Consider the following 14,210-nt stretch of genomic DNA (forward strand, 5'->3'; position numbering starts at 1 on the left):
GGGGCTCTTTTAGGTGTCACAGAATGACCACACCCACCAGAGGTCAGGGGTTTATAGTGGCTTGAAATCGCAAAGTCGGAACACACACAGCTTTCCTTTTAACTCCGGCTAAGGGTGAGCAAAGTGCGACTGCAGTCCAGACAGGCAGACCTTTCTTCACCCAGTTCAGGACACTGCAGTGGTGGCAGCGGTTGTGGGGGGCTGCTCTGGTTGCCCCGTGCTGACAAGTGGAGAATATGTGCTTGTGACTTTTAACAGCTTTTTTTTTTTTTTTTTTAAATTCTGATATGAAAGGTGATTTGAGTAGCGCCTCCCTCAGGTGTGTCAATCTTAAAACAGAAGAAAAAATGAAAATAAAACAAAGGACTCTGTTGGGCTTAGTCACTGGCTTTGGTTCCGTTGAAATCCCCGTCGCGGACATCGGCGTCCTCGTCTGAGCCCTCTGCGTTGTCGGCCATTCCACGCCGGCCTCCTGATCGACGGGAACCCCCAAAAGATGGCTCATTTCCTCTCCTGTGACCAGAAGGAAATAACAATAGGACGAATTTACTGTAAGCAAGGGTGGCTCACAAATGTACAGCCGAAGTCGAACACGGGGAGAAAGCGGACCTTTCTGGAAGGTGTGGGACGCTCCAGTGAGGGGGGGGTCTGCTGTCCCTCACCCGTGAATCAGAGGCAGCAAACATCACGTCATCGGGGACCAAACATGTCTGCTTCCATCGTAATGAAACTAAAGATGGGCAGGCTTCAAAAGGGATGAACAAGAAAGGACTCGAAAAAAACGAGGATGAGGAGCACAGATGACAGGACCGTAGAAAATCTGAAACAGTCGGCGACTTTTTAGCGAATGCGTACGACTCGCTTTGCAAGCATCAATGCAGTGGATCTCAGTGGGGGTCCTGCACGATGTTAGCGCTGACGCTTGATGGATGTTTAGAAGGGGATGTGCAGGAAGCGCCTGAATGACAAATCTCGACTCGCTTCACTTCTCATTTCTTTTTCCATTCAAATTTATCGAAATCGCCAAACGTAAACTCTGTCGCGGATGATTCGGTCATTCGTCATACAAGCACAAAGCACCAGCGACACATTCACAGTGGATTGGGATGTTTTGTACAGTTCATTATTGGGACTGTTTTAAACGGAATATTTAAACAATACTAAAACTTGTGGCTTTGTACGTTCAACCAATGAGTCACCTTATAAAAATATGACTCTTCATTGTTAACAATTACTTGTTTTCGACTTTAGCACACATTTTTTAATCTCTCATTGACTGCACTGCGCTTGTGTCATTTGCTGAAGGATTTGACTTCAGCCTAAATCATTACCCGAGAACGAGGCACACGACTCTCACTCGCTCTGTAACTTCACCTCAACTGTGTCGTCATGCTTTGAAACAGGACAACATCATGGGAATTATCAGCATGTAAAATATGTAACTAATCATATACAATACATATACAGTGGTACCTCGGTGTACGTCCTTAATCCGTCCCAGATCCTCTGACTTATATCAAACAGGACGCATACCAAACAAATTTTTCCCATAAGAAATAAAGGGAAAATGATTAATCCGTTCCTATGAAAAAATATCCTATTGTTATTGTCATATTATACTGTACATTGATGGGGTTGTATAAAATAATTTAAACACTACTTAATACTAAAATACATAAATACATAAGCAATTAGATGAAATAAAAGAAAATTTCACCTCACTTTACTTTTTAATAACGTCTTTGTTTTTCACAATCGCGGATACCGTCGTTCTCGGCATACGGTATGCAGCAGCCAAGTCCCGGATACACATGCCACCTTCATACTTTTCAATAATCAGTTTAAATTTAAGCGAAGAAGCACAAAATAACGTGAAAAGTCACAGTGTTATAGCGCGGGTTGTTCACTGAATGCTAGCAACTGGCGTACTGACGCTCGTGGGCAGTCGTGGCTTTGTCTTGAGAGAAGTAAACGAGGGTAGCGCGCGAGTCGTATTCCAGAGCGGACGTATACCACGGTATCATTGTATAACAATTACAATTATGTATATACGCACAAAATAATGTATGAGTAATTACAGTATGTATTTACGATGCAGGTTGTGATCAGAGGGAAGGGGAACGGGGCGGGGAACCCCCTCGAACTTCACATATCTGCCAGCATCTCATCCTGGAAATGAACCGAACAAATCAAAAGGATTGATTCACTTAAACGGGTAGTTCGAAAGGATCGAATCGGCAAAGAGAATCCTACAAAAAGGGCGTCTGAATCAGGGACAAGGAAGACTGTTAGGAATTTAGGCCCACATGCTGCAAGCCATTTTAGGTTTCTGCTGGAATCGGTAAACCCAGTTCGCCTGATCATGCATTTGTAGAGTAGTAATGACGCAATTATGAACTTGAGTGAAACCGTAAACTCCCATTTAACTTCCGGTGCAGGAGCAAGTTGGGTATCAATATAATGTATTATATGCTATTTACATACAGATACACATCGAACTGTGTTGGGTGTATTCAGCATTTAACATTTGTAGTGCGCCATCTGTTGGAATGTATTTTGCAATGCATGTAGAATTTGACTGCATTTTACTTTTGATTTCAACAGATGGTGCACTACTGTTGAGATTCCTGTACTAAGTGCTGTATATGATGGCTTATTCAGCCCAGAAATGTTAGGTGCATCGACTAAATACTCACCTGAAGGGGGTGAAAACGTGATATGATTGTTTTTTGTTTGTTTTGTTTTTTGTTCTATATTATTTATAAAGAACTTCTCACAGATCTGTTTCAGATCTCAGTTTGACATTACAGTCTCTTTTTTTATTTTTCTGTTGATCGGTAAACCAAATTAAATCCACTGGGATTCGGTGTTGGACAATAAATAAAATGTGAAATTTAATGTGGTGATCAGACAACTCTGGAAACCTTTCAGGAAATGTGAAAGAGCGGACAACAGTGTATACTGCAGTGAACCGGTACTGAAACAATACCAGCAAACCCAGTTTTTAAAATGGAACGCTACTGGAAATAAACATCCACATTGCTCTCCATTTTCATCTGCTAACTTGTTATCTGCTTCGGTTGTGTTTGGAGTTTCATGAGGAACAGACCCCCATCCTTATTGATGAGACCCCCTACCCCTTACTGCTTTGACATGACCTGAGTTTCAAGGGGGAAGTGGAGTGAAGCACCAGGGAGGCCCGGAGTAAGACGGAGGAGTTTGGAGTTTTCCGTGATTTGCTTTGGAACCATTTTAGTGCTGGGGTTACTGAGGTCTGAAAGCTGGCATCGATACTGAAGTCAGAATTTTAGTGCCAGTCGTGATTGCTTGACTTGGATCTTGGGGATGGAGCGGAGATGAATGGTAGATGTCCCAGTCCTGATAGGCTGGCTTATGAAAAGCAGGTGGAATCCTCTGGTTAGTGAAGCAAATTAGAAATGTTGGTTTCTCTCACGTAATTCTGGTAAAATATAGCCACCTCTGTTTTACAAATGGCGTTGGATGATCATTAGAGATGGTGTCCATTTATCCCTTCCACTGATTTGGGGGGGAGAGGGGATGTCAGGAGGGCAGCTCTGCTGAGCACAGGCAACATTTATAAATGGGAACCTCCTGATTATGACCCCATATACAAAGCAGAGGGACGCACCTGTAGCTGCTAGAAGTTTATAAAAGGAGATGTAGAGTTTAGGAAATGCCCTCACCAGTGTATCGCCTTTCGCCAAGTGGAGGACGTCGTCCGATTACCTCACTACAGTCCTGTTATGTAACTTTGATGGCCACTGAATTCATCTGCCGATTGAGAAGGCAGGTTCCGTTTTGGGAAGCCCCCTGGACCCGCTGGCGGTAGTAGTGGAGCAGAGAATGAAGACAAAACTGACGGCCATTTTGAACAATGCTGCACACGCTCTCTGCGACACACAATCGTTAAGAACTTCAGCAGAAGTGTGTCAAGAAATGCGTAGCTATGCTGATACCCGTCTGTAGTGCCTCACTCAGTAGTATTTTTTTGACTTCTGCTGCATATTTGAGGGGGTCTGTTGTTGTTTTATATTTGTAATGTTTCTGTCAGTACCACCTGTCTATCTGATAAGAACTTCCCAAAGGAAGGGTCCTGGTGGTGAGGGACAGAGCGTCGCCGAGGATCCACCACTCCGTTAGCTTACCGACAAGCACTGACACTTGGCGACCGTCTTGTCAGCTACGAGGACACACAGATTTGACTTGGGAGCAGCACCTTTGGGACCTTTCAGTCTTCAGTGCAGCATTTTTATGGGGGACACCTGAAGCACAGCAATGGGCGAGATGTGTTGTCCTGCTCATCCCATCCAAGACACTGGCTAATCCAGACAAGTTAGCTCATATCGTTAATTGGGTTAGTCGATCAGATGCAGAAAGATCACCGATGTGGAGGTCAGCAGGCCCGGGGTTTAGTATCAAGCCATCCGTCGGCCAGGAGGGGACAAAGCCATCCACAAGACCAGAGAAGCCAGCAGGAATCTTAACTCATTTAACTGCAAAATGAGTTCCTTGGAAAGGATCTCCCAAGTGGCCGGTGTGCACAAAGAAAGGAGGAAGGAAGGTCAGTCCCTCTCCGCGGAGAAGAATGCAGAAAGGAGGACGAGAGGGAAAGGGAAACTAAAGAGCACAAGGCTTCGGTACCTTTGCAGTCAGTGTGAGGAGTCCGTTGTGCCTCTGCAACAAAGACAGAGAATCACACCCCCTTGTACTCAGCCGTGCGGGGCTAAACCGAGGGTCCCACGCCCACCCAGTCATACCCACAGCATCCCATCCAAGAAGCAGCATGATGGGCTCAGTGGCTATGGAGAGCTTTTCCAGAGCCGTGCAGATGTCCTTTGCCAGTAACACTTCGGCGTAGGTCCTGCCTATGATGGGTCTTACTGGTCACACACGGGACTTTAAGAAAGGGACCCCTCCCCCCTCAGTAGATGATAAGTCATCTACTGAAGTGTGTAATACTGAGAGACCCCGCCACCCACCAAGGTCACGTGGCTGAGAGACCCATGACCACTTTATTGCTTAAGGTTTTTAACTAAACTGAAGTCGCACCCCAGGGCCTCCTTTTCTTTTTGGATGTCCCGTAATCGTATTCAGACAATCGTCGTAAGAAGAATCATTTGACCGTGTCGGGCTGCCAAGTTTAGTGTCCTGGTCTAGCCGGCCAGAAAAGATGTCCGCTGGCAGCCTCGTCAAAAACAAATCGTTCTTGAGTCGCTGAGATTGGATTAATACATCCAAGGTCAAGCAAAAATGGCGAGAGACCCCAGTGTTTGAGGTAAAAACTTCAATGGAGACGCTGTGTAGGGCCAGTGGCTCCCAAAGCGTTAAAATGGGGGCACACTGAACAAGTGTGGTGGTGACATTAGTCACCAGGGCCTCATTTTTAAAACTCGGTGTGGATTCTGTTATAGTTGTATAGTGCCCTTGATATCTGTCTATCCATTTTAAATCTAGTGCCTTACATATCAGCTTCTGATGCAGAGCTCTACCTGTCTGTCATCTTTGTAATAATCGATTTGAAACGTCGAGCTCAAATATCAAAATCCTTCACCACGTTTCAGTGTTGGTTAAACGTGTGCCAGACACACAGCCAGGGGGCACAGCTTTGCTCTCCAATGGCAGCTACTTACCTGAGCTTGTTCTTGAGTGCAGCGACTTCGCGGTTCAAGGCCTCGCTGGATTCCGTTGCCTCGTCCAGGTCCCGCTGCAGTTTTCGACGGGCCGCAGTGATGCGCTGAGATTCTTCCTCCGACTCCTCCAGCTGCCTCTTGAGCTGCTTCACCCGCAGGTTCCCTTTCTCTGCCTGAACATGGGGGAGACAGGTTGGCATTGGTGAATCCGAGGGTCAAGAGGAAGGGGGAGACGAGCTACGCGGACGTTAGGAAAGGCCACAGAGTGACTCTCGGCTCGGCCCTTCAAACCCCTCTCCAGGTACGCTCCTCTGTATTAGGAGATACCTGCAAGGTGATCTCTAGTGAACGACGAGACATCGCGGATACGTTTTCAGTAACTTTAAAAAGGCAGGCGGTTACTTCAAGCAATCTGAGTATCGTCACAAGTGCGCCACAGTGTTGCGGTGCTACTGAGGAATGAAACTTCAACTCCCACCATATTGGTCGTCTGCCGAGGGTGCAGGGGCTGCTGGGCACAAGGAGGCCAGCATGACATTTAAAAGGGGGCCAGTTCTCCAAAAAAAAAGTCCTTTGTGTTTCGTGTCTGGAGCTGCCGGTTTATTTGCCTTCCTAGACGTTCAGACATTCATTGGATTTTAAAATATACAGAGAAGATAAACAAACTCAATGTGAATATCAAAATATCTCCATGATGGGCGGCACACTGGTTGAGCTGCCGCCTCGCAGTTAAGACCCCAGAGTTCCCATCCCTGGTCCTCCCTGCGTGGAGTCTGCATGTTCACCCCGTGTCTGCATTGGGTTTCCTCCTCCCACAGTCCAAAGACATGCAGGTGCATCGGTGGTCCTAAATTAGTCCGAGTGTGTGTTTGGTGGGTGGTCGTCCGGTGACAGACTGGCGCGCCCTGTCCAGGGTTTGTTGCTGCCTTGCACCCTGTGCTAGCTGGGATAGGCTCCACCAGCTACCCTCTAAAACACATGGAGCTCTGATCTCGCTCTCTCAAGAACGTCAAATGTTACTCCTTAACAATCTGTAGATGATGACGCCTGCTGAACAAACGGATATCACCAGCTAAGCGGAGGCAAGGTGCGCTCCAACACGTGGCGCCAGGTAGAGCGATTTGAAAGGAGGCTGGCGTGTGAGTGAGGAGGGTCTAAATTGGTCCGAGTGTGTGTTTGGTAGGTGGTCATCCGGTGATGGACTGGCACACCCAGTGCTAGCTGGGATAGGCTCCAGCAGAACCGCCCCGTCCCTGTTCAGGACTAAGCTGGTTTGAATACGACTGACTGACTTGATATTTCACGATATCTAAAAACAGCTTATTGTGAATATCGACATATCAAATACATTTCAGGATATCCTAAAACTGCTTATCAAGATATCTGGCATAGACTTTATTGTGAATATCGAGATACCTAAAATACTCCTAATGATATATTTAAACAAACGTAAAATGAATATCAAAATATCTCACTTCACAATGATGTCTAAACAGACTTACTGTGAATCTCAAGGTATCTCGAGCACACTAACGTCACATACGTAACGGCAGCTTACTCGTGAATATCGAGGCGTCTCAAATCTAATCTGTGATATCAAAATAAAGAAAGCTGTACTGAAGACAAGCAGAGTTTTACAGGCTTTGCAACGCACATGAAGTTACGACTTCAAGGACTTGTGAGTGCATTCCAGGTCTCCCACCTGCACACACTCTTATTTTATCTCGATCTCTTCTTTGCAGTATCTTGACGTGCGCCTTAAGGTGTTTTAGGACAGAAACATCTGAGGAATGCCAGCATTGGCGAGATCTCTCGGAGCGATCAGGAACACTGAAATGCATTTGAAACGTCAGAGAAGGTGTCTGTGTCCTCGATGTACGATCAGAGAAGCAGAATTCACTGTAAGGCCGGGTTTATACTTCACGTGACGCCTGCTACACGAGCGTTTTACAGTTTATACCTGCGCGCGTACTTTACGTAAATCTGGAGGAATCCAGCAGGTGGCAGTGTGAGATATCAGCACAGTGAGAGCAGGTTTGGCTTCGCTGTGTTATGATTTGCCTCGAACATCCATTAAATTCCAAGGACATCTCTGAAAAGGATGTTTAATGATTAAATCCATCAATCCAGGGATGTGCCCATTCCAGCAAGCATTGGGCGCGAGGCAGAAACAATCCCTGGATGGGACATCAGCTCGTCGTAAGGTGAATACAAGCACTTACACACACATTGGCGTCATTTTAGTGTCGCCAAATCTGCATATCTTTGGAAGGAAACCGGAGCCCACTGAGGAAACCCAGCAGGAAAAACATGGAAACTCCAGGCAGGGAATGCCAGCGACGTGACTCCTTACTGTGAGACAGCAGCGCCACCGTATCACCCCCATGTGTGTAATTATTATCATTATTTAAACGAAATTAACGACTTATCTGTAAAATGTAACACACACACTTTTAATGCATTTCATCATGAAAGTGATATCAAGTATAAATCTAAAGATTCTAAATGTGCAGAGAGCGGGAGTATCATAATTGTAACGTGTTCGGTGTGCCGATTGTCGCCTGCCGCTGCTGTCAGTTCAGGAGGAAGACGGCACAGAAGATGGTATGAGACTTTTAAAATGTATCGTGTCATTACGATGGGGAATATAAAAGCATCTGTATGTCGGCATTTTGCTTCACCCCATCGAACCGTTCATCAAACATCGAATCGCGCACATCGATCTCGTAGGATCACATGTAGATAGTAAACAGAGACTCTGTTGTCACATTCCAACTTTTAGCACACTGCGCCCCCCGACTTTTTGCTGGTACTGCAACTTGATGTGTCGCGACGCATTCGCGTGAAGTAGAAACGAGCCCGCTTCATTTCTGAGGAGCTGCTATATAAATAAAATGTATTATTATTCATTCGACTTGCTGTATCCAAGAAGGGCCTCCTCTTGACGCGAGAGGTCACGATATCTGCCTGACCCTGCCAGTGCCCTTTCCTCCTTGAACCAGCCACAGTGACCCACTTCCTTGCGCCTGTGCCTTCACCGACCCACTCCATCCAAGTCTGAACCCCTGCTAAGACACCAGCGGCCATCGCTAAGTGCGTTGGATGCAGCTGGAGTGGACACATTTGCCTTTTCCCATCATGCCCTTGTGTGTCTGCATTCCACCCCACCCGGCTGCTCCTCACCTGCTCTTTGAACTGCTCGGCCTGTTTGCGTTCGTCTTCCACCTGCAGCATCACCTCCTTCAGCTTCTTATCCTTTTGCTTCAGTGACTTTGCTGCAGCCTGTTTCTCTCTGTCAGGGTTTGGACACAGTGAGGGTGAAGTTAAGCTTGATATAGTGCCTTTCGTAAGGATCTCCCTACCATTGGCCTTCATTACCAGTAATGTAAAATTACTTGTAGCTGTGTTCCCAGATAGGTGAAGCAAATTTGTCAGGCCCACCTAAAGACTCGAAGGTGGTGCCTGTACTGGCAACGTCCACCAGGGGGCCCCGCTACCTGCAGTGTTAAATTTTGCTTACTTGGCTTCCTGTTCCAGCTGTTCCTCCATCTGCTGGACCTTTGACTCCAGAGCTGCAATGCTGGCCTTGAACTTGGACTTGATTGCACCTTCCATTTCCTGCAGCTTGGCCTTGAGCTCCTTGTTTTGCCTCTCCATTTGCTGGCGCCCGCTCTCGTTCTTCTGGGCCAAGCTGCGCTCGGTGGCCAGCTCGTTGTTCAGCTGCTCGTTCTGCACGGAGAAAAGACGGACGCGGCTCATGCCACCAGAATGACCAGCCTCCCCTCATTGCTTTCATTTCCAATTCCCCTGTGGCACTCTTTCCTAGCCACACCCACAAATCTCGATTGCCCCTCCCCTAGCCACGCCCTTACCTGCTGCACAGTTTTCCTCAGTCTGTCATTCAGCATCTCCATGTTGCTCTGTTCCTCTTCAAGTTCTTCCTCCAGCTGGGAGATTTTCGCTTCCAGTCGACGTTTCTCATCAGCCAGTGCTGATCTGTGGAGAGGGGGCAGCAGAGAGCACAATTTAGATGGATGGGATAAAATGGCGAAAAAAAAACACTCCCATGGCATGATGGGATACTTCACTTCCATCTATGGACCCCCGTTTAGCACTTACTTTCCAGATGTGTTGCTTGCCAGCTCTTCAGCCAGCTCTTCTTTCTCCACCTCAGCCTGCTTGCGGGCCCGTTCGGCGGCAGCCAAGTCCTGACGTACAAGAACATGAGCGGGTTACAGGAGTGCAGTGACTTGACAGCCCACCTGTGTGAACGACACGCCTCGATGTCCTCTCCCAGTCTGGAGATCCAACCTTGTCATGTTCAGCTGTTCTGATGTCCTCAGCCCCCCTTGTAAACTGTCAGCTTGCTCCATATGTCCGGCCTCCTCCATACTTCAGCCCTTCTATTGTCCTTATCTCCTGTCCACCGTTGACAACCAAACCCCCCTACAGACTGGATATCCTGCTCCTGCCCATGTGGCCATTGTCCTCATCACCTCATCCCACTCTCCTCTGATGTCCACCCTTCTGTCCTCTGCCTCCTCAGCCTTGCTTTCCAGTCGGCTCCCCCTGGACTTCGGACTCTTCCCGTCCCACCGTCTCTGCCCCAGCCGCCATTATTCCTCTTGCCCTCCTCTTCCCCCACTAGCTCACCATGCTGGGGTCCTGACTGTTTTGTCTGCTGTCCCGCTCTCAGAGGTATTCAGCCCTGTTTTACACTCCTCACCTCAAGTCCCCATTTGTCCTCACACTTTATTTATGCCGGAGGGTTCGTGGGTCCTTGTCAGCTGTCTCCTGTGCCATTCCCCCCCAGTTCCCTGTGGCCCCCGTCTCTCCCACTTTACCTCCTGGAGCTGCATGAGCTCGGCCTCCAGGCTCTTGACTTTCTTCTCGCTCTCCTTAGCTGTGGCCAGCACCTCCTCTCGAGCGCTGCGTGCGTCCTCCATCTCGCGCTGCATGTCCTTCATCTGGCCCTGCGGTTGTATCACAAACAGAAGATGGACTGTTAAAGGGGAATGGGAGCCCTCCACCGACTCGTCACTGTCCTTCTGTCTCCAGTGACGCAGACAGACAGACAAGGTCAGAAAACTGAAAAGGAGTAATGGAGCCCACCCCACAAAAGGCAGCCCACCATTGATAAACAACGTGACCTGACAGACCTGGAACTTGCGCAGCTGTTTGATGGCCTCATCGCGTCCTTTAGTGGCGGCCTCAATCTGCCCCTCCAGGTCCTTGATGTCGCTCTCCAGCTTCTTCTTAGCTGCGGCCACCAGAGTGCGCTGTTTACGCTCGTCTTCCAGCTCGGTCTCCAGCTCCCGTACCTGAGGGGCAACACAACGATGGGGAAATGGGGGAGCTGGTTTAGTGTTCAACTGCAGCAAGACTACATTTCCATTATTATTTTGAGGATTGATAATTATATTAATAACTAGCAAAATACCTTCGCTTTGCAACAGCGAAGTACTGCCTTAAAATTTTTATTAAGAAGAAAATTAAACCTTTTTAAACTGAGGGAAAATATCCCAATAATTATTTGTTAAGGATCTCTTTGTATACCACATTGTGAGTTCGCCCTCGGTTGTAACATGACCAAGCTGTGCGCTGAGCTTACTCTGAGCATGTAACGTACAGTCGGCCATGTGAACAGTAATCTTGTCTCAAATCTCACAGCTTGGATTGCTGCTGTCGTAATCGGTTTGAGTTTCATGGTTTGTTTCAATGACGACAGTATTTGTAGGACTTGTTGTGTTGAAGAGACATTCGCCATCTGTCAAGCGTTGTAAGCATACAGTCGGTTTCATCGATAACTTCACATCCAACTTTTGAGAGTTTAAACATTCATAAACATCAAAGTGTCCACTACTCAAATCGTCACCTGTCAATCTAAGATGTTTAAGAGGCATTGGCGGTTGTCCAAAGGTGTAAAATATTTGGCCATTTCGTACACTTGAAAGCGACAACCGAACAATTCAGCGGCAGCCATCAACTCACATGCAGACCCATAGGTGAAGGGCTTAAGCATTTCACTCTTCTAGTGCTCCTGTGTAGTCTAATTATCTCCTGTACGTCATCAGTCCACACCTTGAACCTGTCCAGTCATTCAATACATAAGACACAATGGATATCAAGAGTGAGCCTGATATGGCCGTGCAATATGTAACACAGAGAATGGAAAAGGCAGGTGGTATCTCCGGGCATGGAAACCACTCGGTAAGTGACAGTTCTTTGATCGATGGTGATCACCTCGATAGACATGTTAATGGGGGTACTGTGGGAATGATAAAGGAAATGGGTACCTGAACAATGTAAAGTAAGTCTAAAATACCTACACAATAACTATAATAGTAATAAATGAACAATAAAACAGTGGAGAAGCCGTGGATTAAATAAAAAGGCTGTAGTTATCAGCAGGGAGACGTGAATCCCGCGGCGAAGCAAGGAAGGGAATGTAGAGACTGGAGCGACGGACGGCCTTATATAGGCAGGCAGCCAACAACGTGGGAGGTGTTAGGATGGGGACCCAACACCACCTCACACGGTGACCGAGCTGCAGGCTATGGACGTATATATGTACGTAAGTAGGATTCAGTTAGCGTTGGGAACCCGCGTACCAAATTTCTTCAAGATGGGCCCATAAGTAACAAAGACCGTTGGAAAGTTCAATATGGCGGCCCACAGTGGCGTCACACCACCGAAATAAGTACGTACATCAGTTTTGGTTAACGCAGGGAAGCCGCCTACTAAATTTCGTGAAGATGGGGGCATAAATAAGAAAGTTCAACATGGCGGACGTTGTCGACCGTTATGACCGTTACACGTAGAATTTGAGTTATGAAAGTTGCCACAAAATGCATAGATTTGAAAGATGCTATACAAGAGGAATATGAAAACTATATGATAGATAGGAAGACAGATGTCAAAGGTGCTATATAGTATGATACAGAGAGTTCTCGAGTTACAATGTCTCGACATACAACGTTTCGGGTTTACAACGCTCACTCCCATAAAAACTTTAAAAAATTGAGACGTGAGAAAGAATAAAGGTAAGGATTTTTTTACACTCATTTTTTCTGTTACTACAGTACAGTGTACAGTAAAGTATATTTATGTCTTTTTCCTTTTTCTGTGGCTTAGTTGTGTTTTTATGTTCTAGATTATGATTTTGAAATGTGTTAGGATAGGTAAGTGACTTAGGTTAGGGTTTTTTTTCCAACTTACACCAAAATTCGGTTTACAACACTGTTGTAGGAACGGAACTGTGTCGTAATCCGAGGACACCCTGTATATACGTTCTGAGGTTCAATTCTCGAGAGGGGGTGCAGTGAGTGTGTACGCCTGATGAGCCCAGAATTAGGGCGAAACGCGTGCCGCGTACTTTTTGCATTATTTGACAGTAAAACTATTTCAACCATAAATATATATATCTATAGTTTATATATAATGAGAGAGAGAGAGTGGGTGGAGTGTGAAAGGTGCTATATAGCATATGATATGAGTGACCGTATGACAGATACAATGTGCTCCTAAAGTTCCGAGTGCCCGACGGTCCCCACAATGTCCAGTCCTGTGATCTTCATCATTTTCTTGATTTCATGTCCTCCACCCACCCCAGTCTATTGTTCAAACTGCTCCCTAGGTTGAAGTCTGCTCCCTGTTCACCTTCACCCCAGAGTGGAACGACCAAAGGACCCCCCATTCAATGTCTCAGATAGTGCTAACTTATTGCTGCCATCACTAGACCCAAAAGACTGGTAAAGAGGTCCTGCATGTCAAACACAAGTTGACCCAAGAGAACAGGCAGGGGTGCAGTGCTGCTAAACCCACCGTGAGGACGTGACCCCCATTGACCAGTTTTCCACCGGTTTCTCACCTGCTTCACCAGCTGCCTCTTCTTCTCCTCATTCTGTTCATCCCTGGCCTGAAGGTCCCTTTCAAACTGGGCCTTGAGGGCCTGCATGTTGACCTCCAGGCGCAGTTTGGCATCCTCAGTAGCCTGCAACTCATCCTCAAGCTCTTCCAGCTGTGTCTTCATCTCCTCTACTTGGGTCTCTAGCGCCCGCTTGGACTTCTCCAGCTCGTGGACCTGAACACAGAACAGATGAGATAAGATGATGGTGACTTTTGCAGCTACACCAGTTCCTTAGCTGTCCGAGCGGCCTACTTACGTTTTTGCCCACGTCGTCCTTGGAGCTAACCAGGTCCTCCATCTCGGCCTTCAGCAGTTTGTTGATCCTCTCAAGCTCCTCTCGGGAGTCTTGGGCCTCGTCGAGGGCCCGTGCGAGTGACAGTGCCTTGGTCTCCTTCTCACGAGCCTCTGCTTCAGCTCGGTCGCGCTCCTCAGCATATTTGCTCGAAATGCTCTTTTCTTCAGCAAGCATCTAAGGACAGGTAAAGCACCAGGTGAGATGGGGCAGCAAAGAGAAGGCAGCCATAACCTGCTTGAAAATTCATTACAGACCACCGAAAGGAAGAGTGAGGACTCAGGGTCACTGCTGGTTCAAGTTACTGCCAAAGCCTTCACCACCAGTGCCATGAACCTCTTTGGAACGGGCACTCGAC

At 47.1% G+C, this 14,210-nt stretch overlaps 1 protein-coding gene across 4 annotated transcripts in view; it reads right to left on the minus strand.

Moving 5' to 3' along the window:
- Window positions 1-259: 259 nt before the first annotated feature.
- Window positions 260-14,210, minus strand: part of myh11b (myosin, heavy chain 11b, smooth muscle) — a 77,990-nt gene continuing 64,039 nt past the window's right edge. For 3 of the 4 annotated variants that reach the window (XM_039775315.1, XM_039775312.1, XM_039775313.1), the window contains 10 exons: window positions 13,817-14,029; window positions 13,522-13,734; window positions 10,811-10,972; window positions 10,496-10,624; window positions 9,771-9,859; window positions 9,524-9,647; window positions 9,172-9,380; window positions 8,835-8,943; window positions 5,652-5,824; window positions 260-513 (listed from right to left, as the gene is read on the minus strand). In XM_039775315.1, coding sequence (XP_039631249.1) covers window positions 378-513; window positions 5,652-5,824; window positions 8,835-8,943; window positions 9,172-9,380; window positions 9,524-9,647; window positions 9,771-9,859; window positions 10,496-10,624; window positions 10,811-10,972; window positions 13,522-13,734; window positions 13,817-14,029 — 1,557 coding nt within the window. In that variant the 3' untranslated portion in view covers window positions 260-377. Of the gene's footprint in view, window positions 514-4,662; window positions 4,696-5,651; window positions 5,825-8,834; window positions 8,944-9,171; window positions 9,381-9,523; window positions 9,648-9,770; window positions 9,860-10,495; window positions 10,625-10,810; window positions 10,973-13,521; window positions 13,735-13,816; window positions 14,030-14,210 lie in introns of all 4 variants that reach the window. The other variant, XM_039775316.1, reaches the window with a different exon arrangement.

The sequence above is a fragment of the Polypterus senegalus genome, chromosome 13 (assembly GCF_016835505.1).
Source record: "Polypterus senegalus isolate Bchr_013 chromosome 13, ASM1683550v1, whole genome shotgun sequence".
Classification (NCBI taxonomy): domain Eukaryota; kingdom Metazoa; phylum Chordata; class Cladistia; order Polypteriformes; family Polypteridae; genus Polypterus; species Polypterus senegalus.